The 15,814-nt window shown below is 45.5% G+C and overlaps 1 protein-coding gene across 1 annotated transcript in view; it reads right to left on the minus strand.

The window, feature by feature from the left end:
• The window catches only part of LOC124297571 (metabotropic glutamate receptor 2-like), an 81,536-nt gene that overhangs the window by 3,895 nt on the left and 61,827 nt on the right, over positions 1 to 15,814 (minus strand). The window contains exons 4-12 of the mRNA XM_046748739.1: positions 13,113 to 13,283; positions 10,985 to 11,129; positions 6,287 to 6,538; positions 4,167 to 4,341; positions 3,470 to 3,576; positions 2,278 to 2,427; positions 1,992 to 2,125; positions 1,734 to 1,892; positions 785 to 951 (exon numbers count right to left, since the gene is read on the minus strand). Coding sequence (XP_046604695.1) covers positions 785 to 951; positions 1,734 to 1,892; positions 1,992 to 2,125; positions 2,278 to 2,427; positions 3,470 to 3,576; positions 4,167 to 4,341; positions 6,287 to 6,538; positions 10,985 to 11,129; positions 13,113 to 13,283 — 1,460 coding nt within the window. The remainder of the gene's footprint in view (positions 1 to 784; positions 952 to 1,733; positions 1,893 to 1,991; positions 2,126 to 2,277; positions 2,428 to 3,469; positions 3,577 to 4,166; positions 4,342 to 6,286; positions 6,539 to 10,984; positions 11,130 to 13,112; positions 13,284 to 15,814) is intronic.

Raw genomic sequence — 15,814 nt, forward strand, 5'->3', positions numbered from 1 at the left:
GAAATCGAAGGGCACAACGCGCGTCACATCAGATTGAGGGAAAAATACGAGGGTGCGGTGCTTCTATAAATGAATTTACAAAAAAAAAAAAAAGAAAGAGAAAGAAAAAAACGACTCTTTTACCGCTAAATGTATCCTTCTACAGCTGCGACAATTTTTATCAACGCACGGGTCACACGTATGTACGTACATTAAATTACACCTATACGTAGAGTGGATTTTACGTCAGAGCGGGGTAATCAAAGGGACGGAGTAATTTTGCTAGGGGTGGTTGGCGAGTCGACGGTCGGGCGTAATGGCTCTGTAGGTTTGTACCGGAATTTTATTATTTTATGAACGGTGCGGGGGTGGCAACAAATACTGCAAGTTTTATACCCGGCGATAAAGGCGCGCTTCTCTCTCCCTCTCCGGGTGCTCAGCATTTCGTTGCTGCAGGCCGAATACGCTTTATCGGCGTGCAGGATTCGTAAAACATCAGCCTCCCTAATTAGACGTAACGCCGACTCGATACGGTGCCGTAAACGTGCATTTATGCCTATAGTTTCGCCCTCCCGTTGCCGTTCGACTCCGTATTTATCGCCCTTTATTGCTGACAATCACCTACAGCCTTCCCGCACCCCGTTATTACAGCTCTCATACACACCCGCCGTTTCCAGACGCCGATCGAACCGCGTGGATACGTTTTCTCCCCCCTTTGCCCTTTTCGATGTCCCGCCCGTTTCATTCCGGTTTTCATTTTCCCACCGAGCTCAATGACGATAAACCTGGTAATTCGGAAAAATACCTCTGGATCCCGCAAACGATGTCGTTCGGCCTCAAAACGAGGGCGAAGGTCACCAGGTAGCAGAGCAGGATTCCCGTCAGCAACACGTAGGACAGCTCTCGCCCCGACGCCTTGACGACGGGGGTGTCGTTGTGCCTGAGAAACACACCGCCGACGAACAGGGTCACCTGAAAAACAGAGAGACTTAAAGGCGAGCTTTTTTCCCTCCTACGAGTCGTACTCTTACCCTTCAAGGGGTTGTACACTTGGTCAGGATTTTTCGTAGATCGATTTCGTTCTAATTTCATTTTCGGAATATACACACATTCGAGTATATGCACAGAAAATTTCACGTCGATCTGACAAATATTCTCGAAGTTACGAACCAGAACTATGTGTAAAGTAACTTATTGTTAGAAACTTTGAACGCGTTTTTTTCAAAACTGTGTTTTCAATGTCGTTAAGCAAGATTTCTCGGAAACGGTTGAACCAATCAGTCTCAAATTTTTACACAAGCCTTACGAATATATTTTTCATTCCTCGCTCGAAGGTTTTTTCTCGCTGATAAATATTTTCCACCTTACAAACAAATTGCGGCGAAAATCTTTATGGAAAAACAAAATTTTTTTTTCGAGACACCGTCGTTTTGATGAAAAATAATATTCTGCTTATTCCTTCGATTAAAGACCAGATAACATTAACTAAATCTTTTATGTTTTTTCATTTCGGATGATCCAGCCCAGAGATATCATGCCCACCGGCTACAGCAGTTTTAAAAATCATTAGTTTTACAAACAAAAAATATCAGAACGAAGTTCAACGCTACCCCAACATGTATATAAATTTTGATACCAATAAATAGAAATGCCTCTCCACGAAAAATCCTTGAAAAATCTCTTTCTTTCGACCTCTAAACCACGACCCTTACAACCCCTTATTAATCTGGATCGAATTCATCGCCGGCACTCACCAAAATACCAGTAGCCGAGAAGGACATGGCACCGATTGCCCATCCGCTTTCAGGGCGTAAGAATTCCTCGGGGATGTCGCGACAGGTCGAGTGCGTTTCGTCCGGGACGGTTCCCTTCCGGCAGGGTATGCACTGGGTTTCGTCGAGGGGATGTCTGATCTGTTTAGAGGTAATTTACCCTCTCATTATGCACGGATACGCAAAAAAAGCTAGGAAAACTCGTTAAACTCGGAAGGAAGGAAGGAGAGAGCGACTAACCTGGTATTGCGTGCAGTTGAAGCAATGCCAGCAGCAGCTTTCACCCTCGACGTATTTCTTGGCCTGACCGTCCTCGCATGGCAGAGAGCAGACGCTTTCGGGTGGCAGGGGATGACCCAGTCGAAATTGTATTTCTGGGTGCACATCGATTAAACACGTAAATGCAGGCGGTGTTAATTAGCGAGCTCGTGTATTTCGCTCTGGCGTTTTTTTTTTTTTTTTTTTTTTGTTTAAATTTATTTATTTATTTTTTTTTTTTGCTACAACTTTTTTCCACCAAGCTTACCGGACATATTCAGGCGGAGTTCGCCCTCCATGTATTCGCCGACTCTGACCCACTTGTATTTTCCCGGGGAGGCTTGTTTGAAGTGAATTATGTTGTATCTGGCCGGTCCGTCCCCATTTTTGTCGAACCGGAATTCATCCCCGCTTAAACCTGCGGTCAGGTTAGTCGGTAAGAATTTTCGGAAGGTTCCTTTGATTTATGTTATGAAAAACAAACTGGGAAAATTGAATATTCCGAACGAACGAGTTCTAGAAATAGAAATACTCGAGAGTTTTGGTCGGAGAAAGTTTTATTGTCACAAAAAAACTCGAAGATAGATTTCCCAATTATTTTATACTCAAAATCTGACCGCACAGGGTCTGCATTAAGTGACACAAAACTAAGGAACCAGGTTTCATTTAATTCAGTTAAACCGTTTTTTGACTTGTTGTCGGACAAGGAATTGTACATTCTTTGTATCGATTTAGGAATAGCTCCGTCCATATCGCTCGAAATTTAATCGTAGTCAAAGTGGGCCGCATCGAATCAGACCAAATTTGCATAAAATCCGTTGATTAATTCGCAAAATATTATCGATCCAAAAATTGATCACCGGTTTAAACGTCCATCCGAAGTTGTCGACTTTCTAACACAGAGCAGTAGGTCGTAAAAAATAAATGAATGAAACCGCCTTCAATTCCCACTGCAATGATCAGGCCCGAACTTGCGATAATCGACGACTGATTGAGACGTCGCTCAGGTTCATACAGAGATCTAACAATGTTCCAGCTGAATGGATCGAGATGAATCGTTGCAGACCATTGCATAGCTGACTGTGAGTGAAATCATTGGCAGCGTTAATAGATATGTGTTAAACATCACTGTCCGTATGTGGTAAACGGGTGCAGCTGCACTCGACCGGCAATTAAATCGGTATTAAAACGTCGGAGGTTATAATTACGCCGCGGTAACGCGTCACGAGCCGGAGTTGAATTTGAACAGTGTTCATTCTGGCGCAAAGAGCGTGAAACACGGACGCCCATGCTCGTGAAATGAAGTAATGCAAATTGCGCTCTGCTCCACACTCGGATTCGCATCCTTTCCGCAACCGAGTTATCGCAATTCAACTGCAGCCGCGATCACGAACTCGACGGCGTAACGAAAATTCAAAGTCCGGAAGAAGCTGCGGATATCGAATCGTCGCGTAACTCACCTGTGAAGTTAACTTTCCTCAAGTATCTGAGCAGCTCCGTTCCTTTGGTGGGTTTCATCGCGTCGCACAGTCCAAACTTCCCTTGGCAGAGATCCTCGTGCATGTCGCTGCAAAGGGGATAAAATGTCAGACAAGCGAAGTTCTCCCTGTGAAACCGATTGTCAAACTTTGAATCGGACTCGTTGCACGAATACGCCGTGCATTTCGGGTCAATAACGTCATTTGGTACTCCTACCCTTACCGACCGAGCAAACTCACCCTTTCTCTTCCCACATTAAAGAAACACACTAACGGAAAGGCTTCAAAACATTGTTTCCATGCAACACTGTAGTCGCCAGACGAGAACTAAGAATCACAATAATTTCATTAACAAAATATGCACTCACGGTCAGCTGGCCACTTTAGGCCCCTGAAATGTGGTAAATGTGGTAATGGTAAAACGTGTCAAAAAACCACTTATGTTTCCTTAACGGTTAATTTTCGGCATCTCCGAAATTTGAAGCCTTTCCGTTCGTTTGTATATTTAACGTACGAAGAAAGAGGGTGAGTTTGCTCGGTCGGTAAGGGTAGGATTACCACATGGCCCTAATTGCGCGGAGGAAAAACAATTCCTCGCACTTGTCGGCTCGATCAAGCTTGCACCAACTGTATGCAATGATCTCTACTTCCGGGATGCACAGGTTGTTTACAGGCTCACCGGAAGGCCCAGGCAAAGGCCATCACCGCGTCGGAAACGAACTGCAATTGATCCTCGAAGGCTGTGTTCTGCTTCGTGAGACGTTCCTCGGTGGTACAGGCGTTTGTGTATTTCACGTTGTGGGGCGTCCACGAGGCGTTTGGATACCGGCACTTGAAGTGATCCTCCCAGAATTCTGCGGGCAGATTGAAAGTTCGGATCGGATCGAATCGAATCGAATTGGGCAATGAATTCTCCCCGAAATGGACCGTTTAATTCCCTCCAACTTCGAATTCGGGCGATATCGCGGCGGTTCCAAATCTTTGCGGGCTTCGTCTTCTTCCCTCGGATCCTCCGCTAAATTCGCCGATGTAAATTACCACCGCGAATCGTGCTTTCGCCCCCCAAACTACCCCAGTTTGCAACCAATTCGCGGAGGAAAGTGGCATCCGTTCACTCGGCTAAATAAAAGGTAGAATTCACGGCTTGACGGAGGAATTGACTAATGTCGGATGATTCTCAAATATATTTCAACCCCTTACTCGTAACGATTCGTTTTTATCGCGTCGGATCAGTTCTCGCCGTTGTAAAACGATCGCTTCATCCCCTGGGTGTACACACACGTATACCCTGTATCGAAATGAGCAGAGCTCACGAAAGGCGGATAAATCCGCACGGCGTGATCTTTTTGCCTCGTTCTTATCATCCTCCCGCCACCCTGCACACTCATCCGTGTAATTGTGTATTGCGTAACTACTGTTTTGCCGAATTTTTGTCAGATATAATTCAAAACCCTGTATGCTGTGTCGGAGCGAAGATTCATGCTTGGATACGCCGAGATGGAAACGCGTTACTTCGTTAATTATACGTCAGAACTGATTGTGAAACAAAATGCGAATTAAAAATACGAACACGGATACTCATTTTTTATTAACATAAAACAGGGCTGGTTAAAAAATGTTTCTCGGTTCGTACACCTCGCGTATATATCATGAATAAAGCAATAATAGGGGGAAAAAAGGGAATAATTAAACCCTTCTAACTTTTTCAATGAAAAATCTCCGCACAATGGCACGCGAATTATAAAGCGGCTTAAAAATTTACGGGATACGCACTTGTACGTACGGTGATACATGTTTTGTATTCCGCAAGTAATAACTAAACCGATACACAGCTTTCGCATAAACAAGGTGTATACCTGTAGGTAGCCTCATTCTATTGATTAATAATTCATAAATTTTTTCTTCTCTCTTTGCATTCGTCCATGTAGTTTCCTGTCCTTTTTTACATCCATTGTTTGCTCAATTTTTCCTTTGTGCGGGATACACCGCTAATTTCAAAGCAAAGTCACATTATCACCCCCATGTGTACGATTTTTTATTTATAACCCTCCTTCGACGAGGTGCTTCGAATCCGAATCTGGTAGGGATAGGCATCCGGGCATGGGTGTGCGGGTGTGTCTGTGCGTTACACCTATGCCGAGTATTTAATATCCGCACTCAATGCCCGCTATCACGCCTCACCAATCAAAGAGAAACAGAACCCGGAATCGATAACACCCTAGGGACTCGGTAAGCTTACGTATCGCGTCGACCGTGTAGCTTTGCTGCCCCGAAAATCAAAAATTCCGAGATCATTTCTTCGTGTAGGTACCCATCTACCGGTGATGTAACGAATATTGGCAAACTTCTCGTCATTCCGAATGTTACTGTCGCAAATACTTCATATTTTCCTTATGAAAATTGTGAAATCGCGATATCACATAAAACAAAAACATTAGTCTTTATAAAAGTTTGTCTTCACGTTTGAATCGCGATCTAGCCTCAAGGCTAATTTGTTTCCGTAATCAATTTGTCGTCATTCCGGAATAAAATGCAAACGACGCTAATGCGTCGGTGCGACTCGCACGGTGTGCACACCTGTCAGTCAATCAATTGTCAACTTTTAGCCACAGAGAAATGGCGCTAGATTTAAAAATTTATATTCTCATTCTCGAATACTTGAAAAATTAACCTTCGTTACGTCGCTACCACCGTCAAGGTGCGAAAAGAATGGAAAGCGTTTTTCCAATCGCAATCGAGTCGACTGGCGGCCGATGACAGTACCGAAGATAGAAAAATGGCCAGGATCGACGAACTCACCGACGAACCACGGATTTCTCCGGTTATTCTCCACCGTCAGATTGAGGAAGTATTCCTCGAACCCCTTGACCGGGTTCGCCTGTGGCTGGACGGAAAGTGTGCCCTCGACTTCCGCCTCGTTTCCGTTGCTGACGAGGTCGCGGGCGCTCCATCCGTCGCTTCCGATCCAGGAGAAAGCGCCTGTCGCGTTGCATCGCCTCACAGCCCGCATTACTCCAGCCACTTCTTGATCGGAGCCGAAAATGATGCACCCTGAAACGCGCAACAAGTTAATCCTCCTCCCCTGTCACCCGGATGCCGTCGTTTCGCCTATATTTCGAAAGGAAATTGCTAGAACACGTTCAGTTTGCACGAATCTCGTTAAGATTAAAAAATGGAACCTCGTCCGTTAATTCAAATTCAAATATTTGGTTTTCCCGCTCTATAGTCATTTGGAATACGCCTCGCGACTCGATCAGTGCGATTAATTTTACGCTGATGAAATTTCCCGCGACGGCCGGAAGCCCGATCGTGTTTGATGTTGCTGAATTTTTTTCTGAAATTGAAAAATGTGCCATATCAATACGTCGACAGCGTAAATCCACCACTTTTTGGTTTAATTAATAACGTGAAACTGGCGTCGTCGTGGTTTTGGAACCAATTTAACGAACCTCGCCGGATGTACGTAAAAACTCTGCGTTCTTTTTATATTTGCATATCTGTAAATTGCTTCATCAATTTCTTATCCTTTTCTCGCAAATTCAATTAATTTCAAGCTTTCTTCCGGCAGTTCGATATTGTGTCTTCGCGAATAAAACGAAGACGCGTCGGTTGTGTGTAGGTGTGTAAAAAAAAAAGAATATCATTGCGAGGATGCGGGAAAATTCACTGTGAAGAAATTTTAAATTGCTTTTCCACGTGAAATAATACTCGGCGGCTGTTACAGACGTAGGTGTGTACATGGATGCGAGAGCGAAATGCATACACGTGGCTAGGAGGGAGCTGCAGTTCGTATACGAGAGAAAATTACGATCCGTGCACCTGGAGTATCATACCCACGTACACGTAGGTATATGAACCGCAGTCTAACGTCAGCGCTTCTGTTCCTCATATCGCTGTGTGACCCTATAAATTTTCTTACATCAACGCTTTCACAGCTCCGGACGCAGTTCGCAAGTTCGAACGGTCGACACCTGCGATTAAACGATTTTTTCTAAGGAATGGAGCAAAACTAAATACATGTAGGAGGATCCGTTACGAATAACGAAAGCGCAAAAATTAAAGAAGGACGTCGATACGCGTAATAAATCTTCGAGCTTCGGAGCATCGATCTTGTACCCTGCGTAAAAAATGCAATATACGCAAAGGGTATACCAGACGAAGTATTGTACACCCCTTACACTCCATGAATGATTGATAACTGTAATCTGTAGACGAGGATTACTCGGATAAGAATTCATCGTCGATTTGATATTCCAAGGATGTCCAGGTCCAAGGGAATGATATGAGTAAAAAGTAAATGAAAGAAGTTAAAGGAAAAGAAGAAACCGGGGGAAAAATGAAAAAAGGATACCGATCGGAATGAAAATCCTGTCTTCATTTCACCCCCGGGATATCGTGGGCAATGCTCCGTCGATTCGCATCACAGAAGAAGAAGAATAAAAAGAAGAAGAGACGAAAAGTTTTCATCTTATGGTTGCAAGGCCCTCGCTGTACCCGAAGCTGCCGCGTTCCTCTTCCACCGTCGACTTGATATGCATGAACCGCAGCTCAGGGGCCGAGGATGGTACGTGCCCACGTATACATAATGCGGGCTGGATCTAACTTTTTCAGTTTTCAGTTTTCACTCCATACAGGTCTACCTTCCAAGGCCATTTACGTCTTGGCTGCCTGAGAGCCGAGGGACGTGGATGTAATGTACCTAACCCGAGAACCACTCTCCTCGGACCGACCTTTGCAACATCGTCTTCGGTTGGAGCCATCATCGCGCCAGGATTGCACGATTGCACGATTCTGCGTTTTGCGGTACAGAGCTGTCAAGCATCCGTTTGCAACTCTCAAAGGCAGGGTATAGCGATCTCTTCCGTTCCTTGGAACTTGTAGCTTCTAAGAAACAGAAGCTGACAATGATCACTAATGGAACTGGTGCATGGTTGTTCCGACAGGAACCATTCGATCTCCCACCCCGTGAAGCACATTTCATGGATACAGACGTGGACCGGTAAATAATTTGAGAAATTTCAACATTGACCGGCAGTTGACTCGAAGCTACGCCGGCGTAACTTGTCCGAGAGAAACTCGGATCTTTTGGTTAGGACGACTGCACGCGGTACATCTGCGAATCCAATCGTGCGTACCGGAACACTAACCACCTTCTGCACCCCGAAGTTTGGGGTGGATCGGAATGGTCGTGGGCACAGAGCTCAGATTAGCGAAGCAAACTTAATCCATCCCCGAACGGTTACGAGGACGCATTCCGGGAATCATGGAATCTCTAATCACCGAGTAACCGATTAGAATCTATCCTTGTTTACAAGCCGCAAACTTAAGCTCAGGACATTACGGATATCTGGATAATTCGACCGCATAAACCAGAGGGTGGCTGAATTAGGTTCGTCGAGAGTTACGACATATCTCTGAAACGTCTTCGGTGGGTTATAAATATCATATTATCCGAACCGGTATGGTGTTCGGGGACATTGTGCGAGCAGCTTATTTCTGTCTAATGCATTCGGAAGTTCAATACATGAGCTTCCGTTTAAAAAGACCTTTCATACCGCTGATCGCGAAGAGTTGTGATATACGTATTGCCGATCAAGTTTCCGCCATCTCATACTTTTGTTCCGATCAACATAGCCATTCGGATAGAGCCATGGGGCGTCGCGTCGATGGCTAATGGAATAGAATTTCAGATGAGAGTAGGGTGTACGTAATGTGTGTGGGACAAAAAAGGTTAAAGTGGATTGAAACGAGCTCGATGGGTGCAGCTGGACGCGGAGTTTCACTTTCCGTTTCACCGTTCCACAGTTTTTCCTAATAATGGACGAGGAGCCATCGACCCGTTTTGGTGAAGTGCGTCGCGTCGATTCGAGTACCCTGGACTCCGACCTCTTGGATTCGAAGCGGTCTGAGATCGAGATCGAGATTGCCCAGTTTCGGCATCGATTTAGCCAAGGATAAGGCTGACCAGCTGCATTGTGGCCGGCGAGCATCCAACCGCGAAATGAAAATGAAAATAAAGAGGAGATTCCGATCTCGGTCGCAGGATCGAATCGAATAAGCAAGTGGCACGGCTGTTACGGGCTTTGTATTCTCAATCCCTGTATTCTCCGTCCTTCACCCCCTACCCCATATTTTGCGCCCTTGAATCCGTGGAATCTAAAAAGCACCACGTATGATCCGAGCAGACGCGAATGGCTTGTCAAATGCGGAGGAAGAAAAATGGTCACCGCCTGATATTATTTGTTGGAAAATCGTGACCGCACGATCAGTTTTCACACCGTTAAAAGCCATCCGGGCTTTTCACCGGCTGAGATTTGGGCACTAACTTTTTCTTCACTGATCCGCATCTACTTATCCCGGATCCCCAAACTTTTAAACAAGTTTTCTGAAAATTTCCGCCTTTCATACCCAGCGGCTGGTTTGTCGTCTCCAAAGAAATGTATGTGTATTTTATTACTTTGTGTTGAAATGGAAGAGTATTTACTCTTTGGAGATATGAAATTAGGGTTATTCGTTAACAGATATTATATTTTTTCTAATCTTTCGTCAATTCCGAAATTGTAATTCTTTGTACACCTCTACCTCAAATTTTGCAGTTTTGTTCCATCCATCGAAAAAAAGTGATGACGCATCATTTGAATTGAACGAAACAGCGGGATGTTGAGAAGAGAAATTAATTTCACAATTTATTCAATTCCGTTTTATTTACCGAAAAATCTACCATTCAATTCGATCGGTTTTCCGCATATGCAACATAAAACAGGTAGGCGAATTTTTCCAAGTCAATTAATTACCACGCACGACTCGTCGTTTATTGCTCGGAATAATTCACCGTTCGACTTCCTGTACCAGTGGAAAAACTATATTTTTTTATTCCTCTATTTTTCCACCCTTCTGCACACGAGAAACGTATTTTACGACATCGCGTATAATTCAGCTGCCGCAGTTTTCCGATGTTGTGCACGGGGTGAGCCGTACAAAAAAAAAAAAAAAAAAAAAAAAAAACTCCCCATCAAAACATATAAACCCAACAAAAATAACGTTCAAAGTCTACGAACAGCGACGCTCTACGATTCTTCTCGCCGGGGTTAAAATGTCCGCAGGAAGGCGCAGCAGGACGCGATAGTTTTTGTCCCAGAAGGATTCCAGTCACGTGCTTGTCGCGGCGACCGCAGGATCGTGAAAAAATTTCTAACCGCCCCCCAGGCCTAAAAATTGTCTCTTGTATCTCGTACGGATCAAATTTGAAAAGCTGCCTCTAGCCGTTCCGCGCGCACTCAATTCCGGAAAGACGAAGTTTGTAAAAAATATCTCAAGTATTATGACGAATAAGCAAGTTTTCGTAAGTACGTGATACTTGCTTGAGATGCTCTTTTCCGCAAAGAACAGTTCGTATTTCTCTAGCTGATTATCACACCGAGTTTTTCCCAATTCTTGGTGCACTTGGTAACACAGACACCCACGTTGAAAGTCGTTCCATCGGAAACTTTGACCTACCTCGTGCTCTCGGCTTGGTCAGGAGCTTTTGTACGATGTTGTCGTAAGCCGTTTCCTCGGCAACTCCCGAGTCTTTCACGAGCTTCTCTTTGATCGCGATACAGATATCGTATTTGGAGAGCAGGTCCTCGAGCTCCTCAAAGGCCTGCAACAAAAAGGGACCCCTATGTAGTCTCAGGTGTACCGGTTCTTCTTGCTCGATACCAGCCGCAGAATTCTATCAGCGATCGTTATAGAACGAGAACTAATTCACGGGAATGTCAAGCGTCCTTGTCTAGAGATGATCGTGAATTTGACAAAAACAAGAAAGTTCACTCTATTGACCATGAGCGGAAATGATCGACAGTTTCACTTCATCGTCGTGACCGTCTCTTTTCAATATGCCAAAAGAATTTCCCCAGCAACGGATAATTCGAATTCGGGACCACCGACGGTGCGCGAAATTCTACTCTGGATTCTGCTCGTGCCGCACAGTCGTGACCTCAACTAAAATCGAAACTTTAAACCGACAATGAGTTTTCACGTCATTCTTCTTCTTCCCATGCAGCATTCCGCTACTGTGTCTATTTTTCAATTTCAAAGTCTGCTGTGGGGAAACTGCTCCTCCTATTCTTGACGCGAGCGCAGTCAGAGGGGGAGGATGTTTGAGGATCCATTACACGGTGTTAATTAAGAACCAGTCGAGGTATGGGAGCATCATCGCAGAAGCACCTGCGGGATGCCTGCTGTTCTGGGGGATGATCAACGCGACGAACGTCGAGGCCCCGAGCCTGATGAATAGCTAAAATCCGTAGCGTTGATCTGCCCTACGCAAGGTCATGACAAGCGAGAGAGAGAGAGAGAGAGAGAGAGAGAGAGAGAGAGAGAGAGAGAGAGAAGGTACCTCAATTTATCACGCGATGTTCGGCTGGTCGGATAAGATTTTACCCTGGTCACGAGGCCTACGGCAACTGGTTCGCGATTAAACCCGCACTGGAGGAGTAAAAAGGTTTATCGGCGTGTCAGCGGAGGATTAGCCGGAAATAAAGTCGCCCGAGTTCATCGCAGCGGCGAGTGTCAGCGACTAATAATGAACCCCCGTATAAGGGGGGAAATGATCTGTCGCGGCATATGCTTCGACGCCCCTTTCGGAGGGCGTAAAAAAAACGGTGATTGGAAAATGCGAATACGACTAATCCGGTTTTATGATTCTACGCCGGCTCCCCTGGGATCCCCGTGATTCCGGGCCACCGGCCCCTATCTCCGGCGGACCTGCTTGCGGTTATCACTTCTCGCCCGAAATCCGGGTGATAAATCATTTCCGGCACGGGGTGTTGGACCGCCGTTTAAAAATAAGGGCGCCACGGATATTTCCCGCCTGTTGACGACGGACGTTGTAGCTCGGTTCTATTCCGAATTATCGAGCCTTGAATGTACGTACAAATTACGCGAAAAAGTTGGATACCGAATCTGCGGTTGGTAGTCGTGAAAGCTGTTGAAACATAAGCCCTGCGTTTTTATGCCAAAATGCCCTGTCGCGTTATCCGATCGGCGCGAATATTTGGCGAACTTACATCCTGAGAGTAACAAAGTTTTCCCAGTTGAAGCGTAGGCTGTCTTTAAACTGACACGAGAGTCATCTCGTTCAATGGATGAACGTTTCGGGCGGAAAATGAAAAACAAGTAATCGTAAAAGGAAGGGCGACACTTGTAACGGGATCGAGTGGGGTTAGAAAAAGGGTAATTTCTTTCTCCGTTCCCCTGAGTTTTCCTTCTCTAAAACTGAGGGCATTTCCATCCATCAGTTTGTGAATTTTTAATCAAACACACACCGAATAGGTACCACCTTCAACCTAGGCTCGTTTATCCTCCGCTGTCTTCTTTATTCTTGTATTTATCTGAAAACACCCTCAACCCTCGAACTTTTTATATCGTTACGCATGGCTCATCCCTAATTGGTTAAAGTTTCGCCAAGAATTTTACCCCGATCACCGTTAATCTCCAAAGCAGCAGATTTACCGCACTCGAAATCGAGCTCTCGAAGTAACGAGCCGTTCGTCGCACACTTGGCTATTATCCGATTTTGATAAATAATTTTCTTACGATCATCCGACCGTAAAGTAACGTTTAAGGATGACGTCACGCTTACCTTGATGCCGTAGTTGCTCTCCTCATAAATTATGGACACGTAGCTCCAGTTCATTTTCCGCACGATGTCGACCATGGCTTTGACCTGATAGTGATCGCTGGGAATGGTGCGCGAGAAATACTCGAATCTCTGCTTATTCGATAGCTCCGGACTGGTGGAGAAGAACGACACCTGAAACACAAAACGCGAGAACGTGATAAGTTGGACATAATTTCAGCGATGGAAGATCCGAGATGTCCCGAAGAATTTTACGGCCCGTCTTTCCCGCCGCGCGTGATTCAATTTTTCGCAACAAAAATCTCTGGATACTCGGATATACGGAGTGAGACGTCTTGCTTCGATGTCACGTTGAATCGGAATTCTTTCTCGTACGAATTCTCTACTCGGGTAAATTGGAACTGTCCGGTGAGCGTGGTATTTGTAGAGCGAGCATCACGGCGTGTCCGAGAGATTCCGCTGCATCGATTAAAGCCACACGCCCAGCCGATAGACAAAGGGGGCCGATATGTTGCCCGATAGCGAGATGTGTTACAATTACGAAGCAATCTGCCCACTAGTAACTCAATTCGGTCTATTCCGAGGTAACGAGTAACTTGGTTACCCGAACCTCCGCGGTCCGGAATCCTCCTTACCCTCACCGTTGAAAACCTGTTAACGCCACTCCCTTTATTCTCCGCAGACTTTACTGCTCCGAATAATAGGAAAGCCTTTTATCGTCTCCGAGTCGGAGTGCCGAGGCAACGACAAAGGGGAAACAAAAGGAGGAAAAGGCGAAACTAAGTAAAAAGATAGTCGGTACACGGAGCGAAGACAACCTGCGTCTGCAATAGCGACAGATTTTTACCGTCAAATTTCTGTCTTAATCGTAGATCGGTCGACGGTTGAACAGTTTTTCCAAACGCAACCTCACCCTTCGCAACTCGTTTGCTAAAGTATTAATCGAGCGAATTTGCGAACGCACCGACAACGCGGCCAACCGGAGTTCGCGATATATCAGCATTAGGCCCTTTTCTTTACCCCGTTTCTAGATCTCAGCCGGTGATACAGAAATGATATATTATTTACAACTCCTCCTTGCCTCTCAGGCCTGAATCCAGACTGGCAGAGCTTTGCGGACGATCTGACACGTTATTAATTAACCGTTCAACGTGAGGCGCGTCGGCAGCAAATTACTGTTTTTCAAGCCACCCGCGCGCTTCTTGAAACCTCAACAATGGGACAGCTGAGAAATATGAATACGATATCTCATCGGCAGTGTTCTGCAGCTACGGTTAACGCAATTCTCAAGTTATTGCTCTCGCGATGTATCGAGGTGGGATACGACAACGAAGAATTTCACAATTCATAGCCACTAAAGGATGACAAATCAGTTTAAGTTCATCCGCAGCTGCTGCAGAAAATCCGAGCATCGATACGCTTTCGATACACGCGCGTGCGAAATCTACGCTCCCCTGCAAAATGGCCAACGTTTTGGCCGAGAGATGTTTTACGACGTCGCATCAACTGCAGGTTTTACGATCTTTCAATCATTTTTTATACTCAGAGGAGGGTGACGAGGTTACGAGCTTCGCCTCGTCCTCGATTATTCATGAAATTTATCATCGTCAGGGATCACAGAGGTTTCGTCTTCAGCTGCAAGTCACATTTCAAGGTTTGGCCGTGCATGCTTTCGATGAAACCGGAAGACAGAAAGCTGGAACAAGTCGGCCTACTCGAATTCATTTGTTCGAAAATTCTTCGATTACAAATCAGTCGATCAGACGTAGTTTTTAGTTTCCACGAAGGTTCGTATAACCCGGGTGAAAAAGAGGAACGACAATCATACCCCCGGTGACTAATTCACGCCAATGATGATCGATACGTCCTTGCGGAGCTTACCGGAAGTGGGTCGCGAGCCTGGCTTCGTGTAATTTCTTAGCCGAGCTGGGCTGAGCCGTTGAGCCGAGGTTTAAGGACGGTCGTCATTTCCCGGGTAAAACTCAGCGCTGCTGCTGTTGCTTTCGTTTACGGAGTTTATGTAGCGAGAAATGAGCTGCGGTGTTATCGAGTGTTACAGTGCCACTGGATCGCCTTCATCCGCCGGCTCTCGACAGCTGCGTTACCTTTTATCTCCTCCGGTGCTCGCCGACTTTTACCACGTTCACGGTATCATTCGACCCTGTACGTGGGGTGGTCAACGTATTTATCACGGGTTGTCGGCTTACCGATCTCGCTCTTTCCCAACTTTTTACTTCGTCCTTACGGTCCCGTTCTTACTTCAGCGATCGCCAACCGGTACCACGTATTTTCATGGTTCTGCATAACCCAACCGTCGCGTTGTCTCGTCGAGTTATTCGAATTTGCGAATTTGGTTGAATTCTCCTCGCCTGACCAGGAAGAATAATAATTTTCGAGGTCGGCGAGCATGGTTTTCCGAAAATCACGCACGTCCTTGTTAATCATTCTACACGGGATTTCACGCAAACGGTATTTTCAGTTTGTTCGAGGTGATTCCAGGACTCGGAGCAAATGTGTGCTTAATTTCGTCGATCATGGATAGTTGGTTCCGGTATTATTACGACAAAAAGTTGCGATTGATTTTGAAAAACATCACCGATCGCCGAACGCATTGCTGCGAATTCGTTTCAGAAGTGGGGAAAATATTTGCACCGAGTATTGAACGAGCTGCGTACACGTTTACATTTACATCGAGGTATTTATTC

The sequence above is a fragment of the Neodiprion virginianus genome, chromosome 2, assembly GCF_021901495.1.
Source record: "Neodiprion virginianus isolate iyNeoVirg1 chromosome 2, iyNeoVirg1.1, whole genome shotgun sequence".
In the NCBI taxonomy this organism is placed as follows: Eukaryota; Metazoa; Arthropoda; class Insecta; order Hymenoptera; family Diprionidae; genus Neodiprion; species Neodiprion virginianus.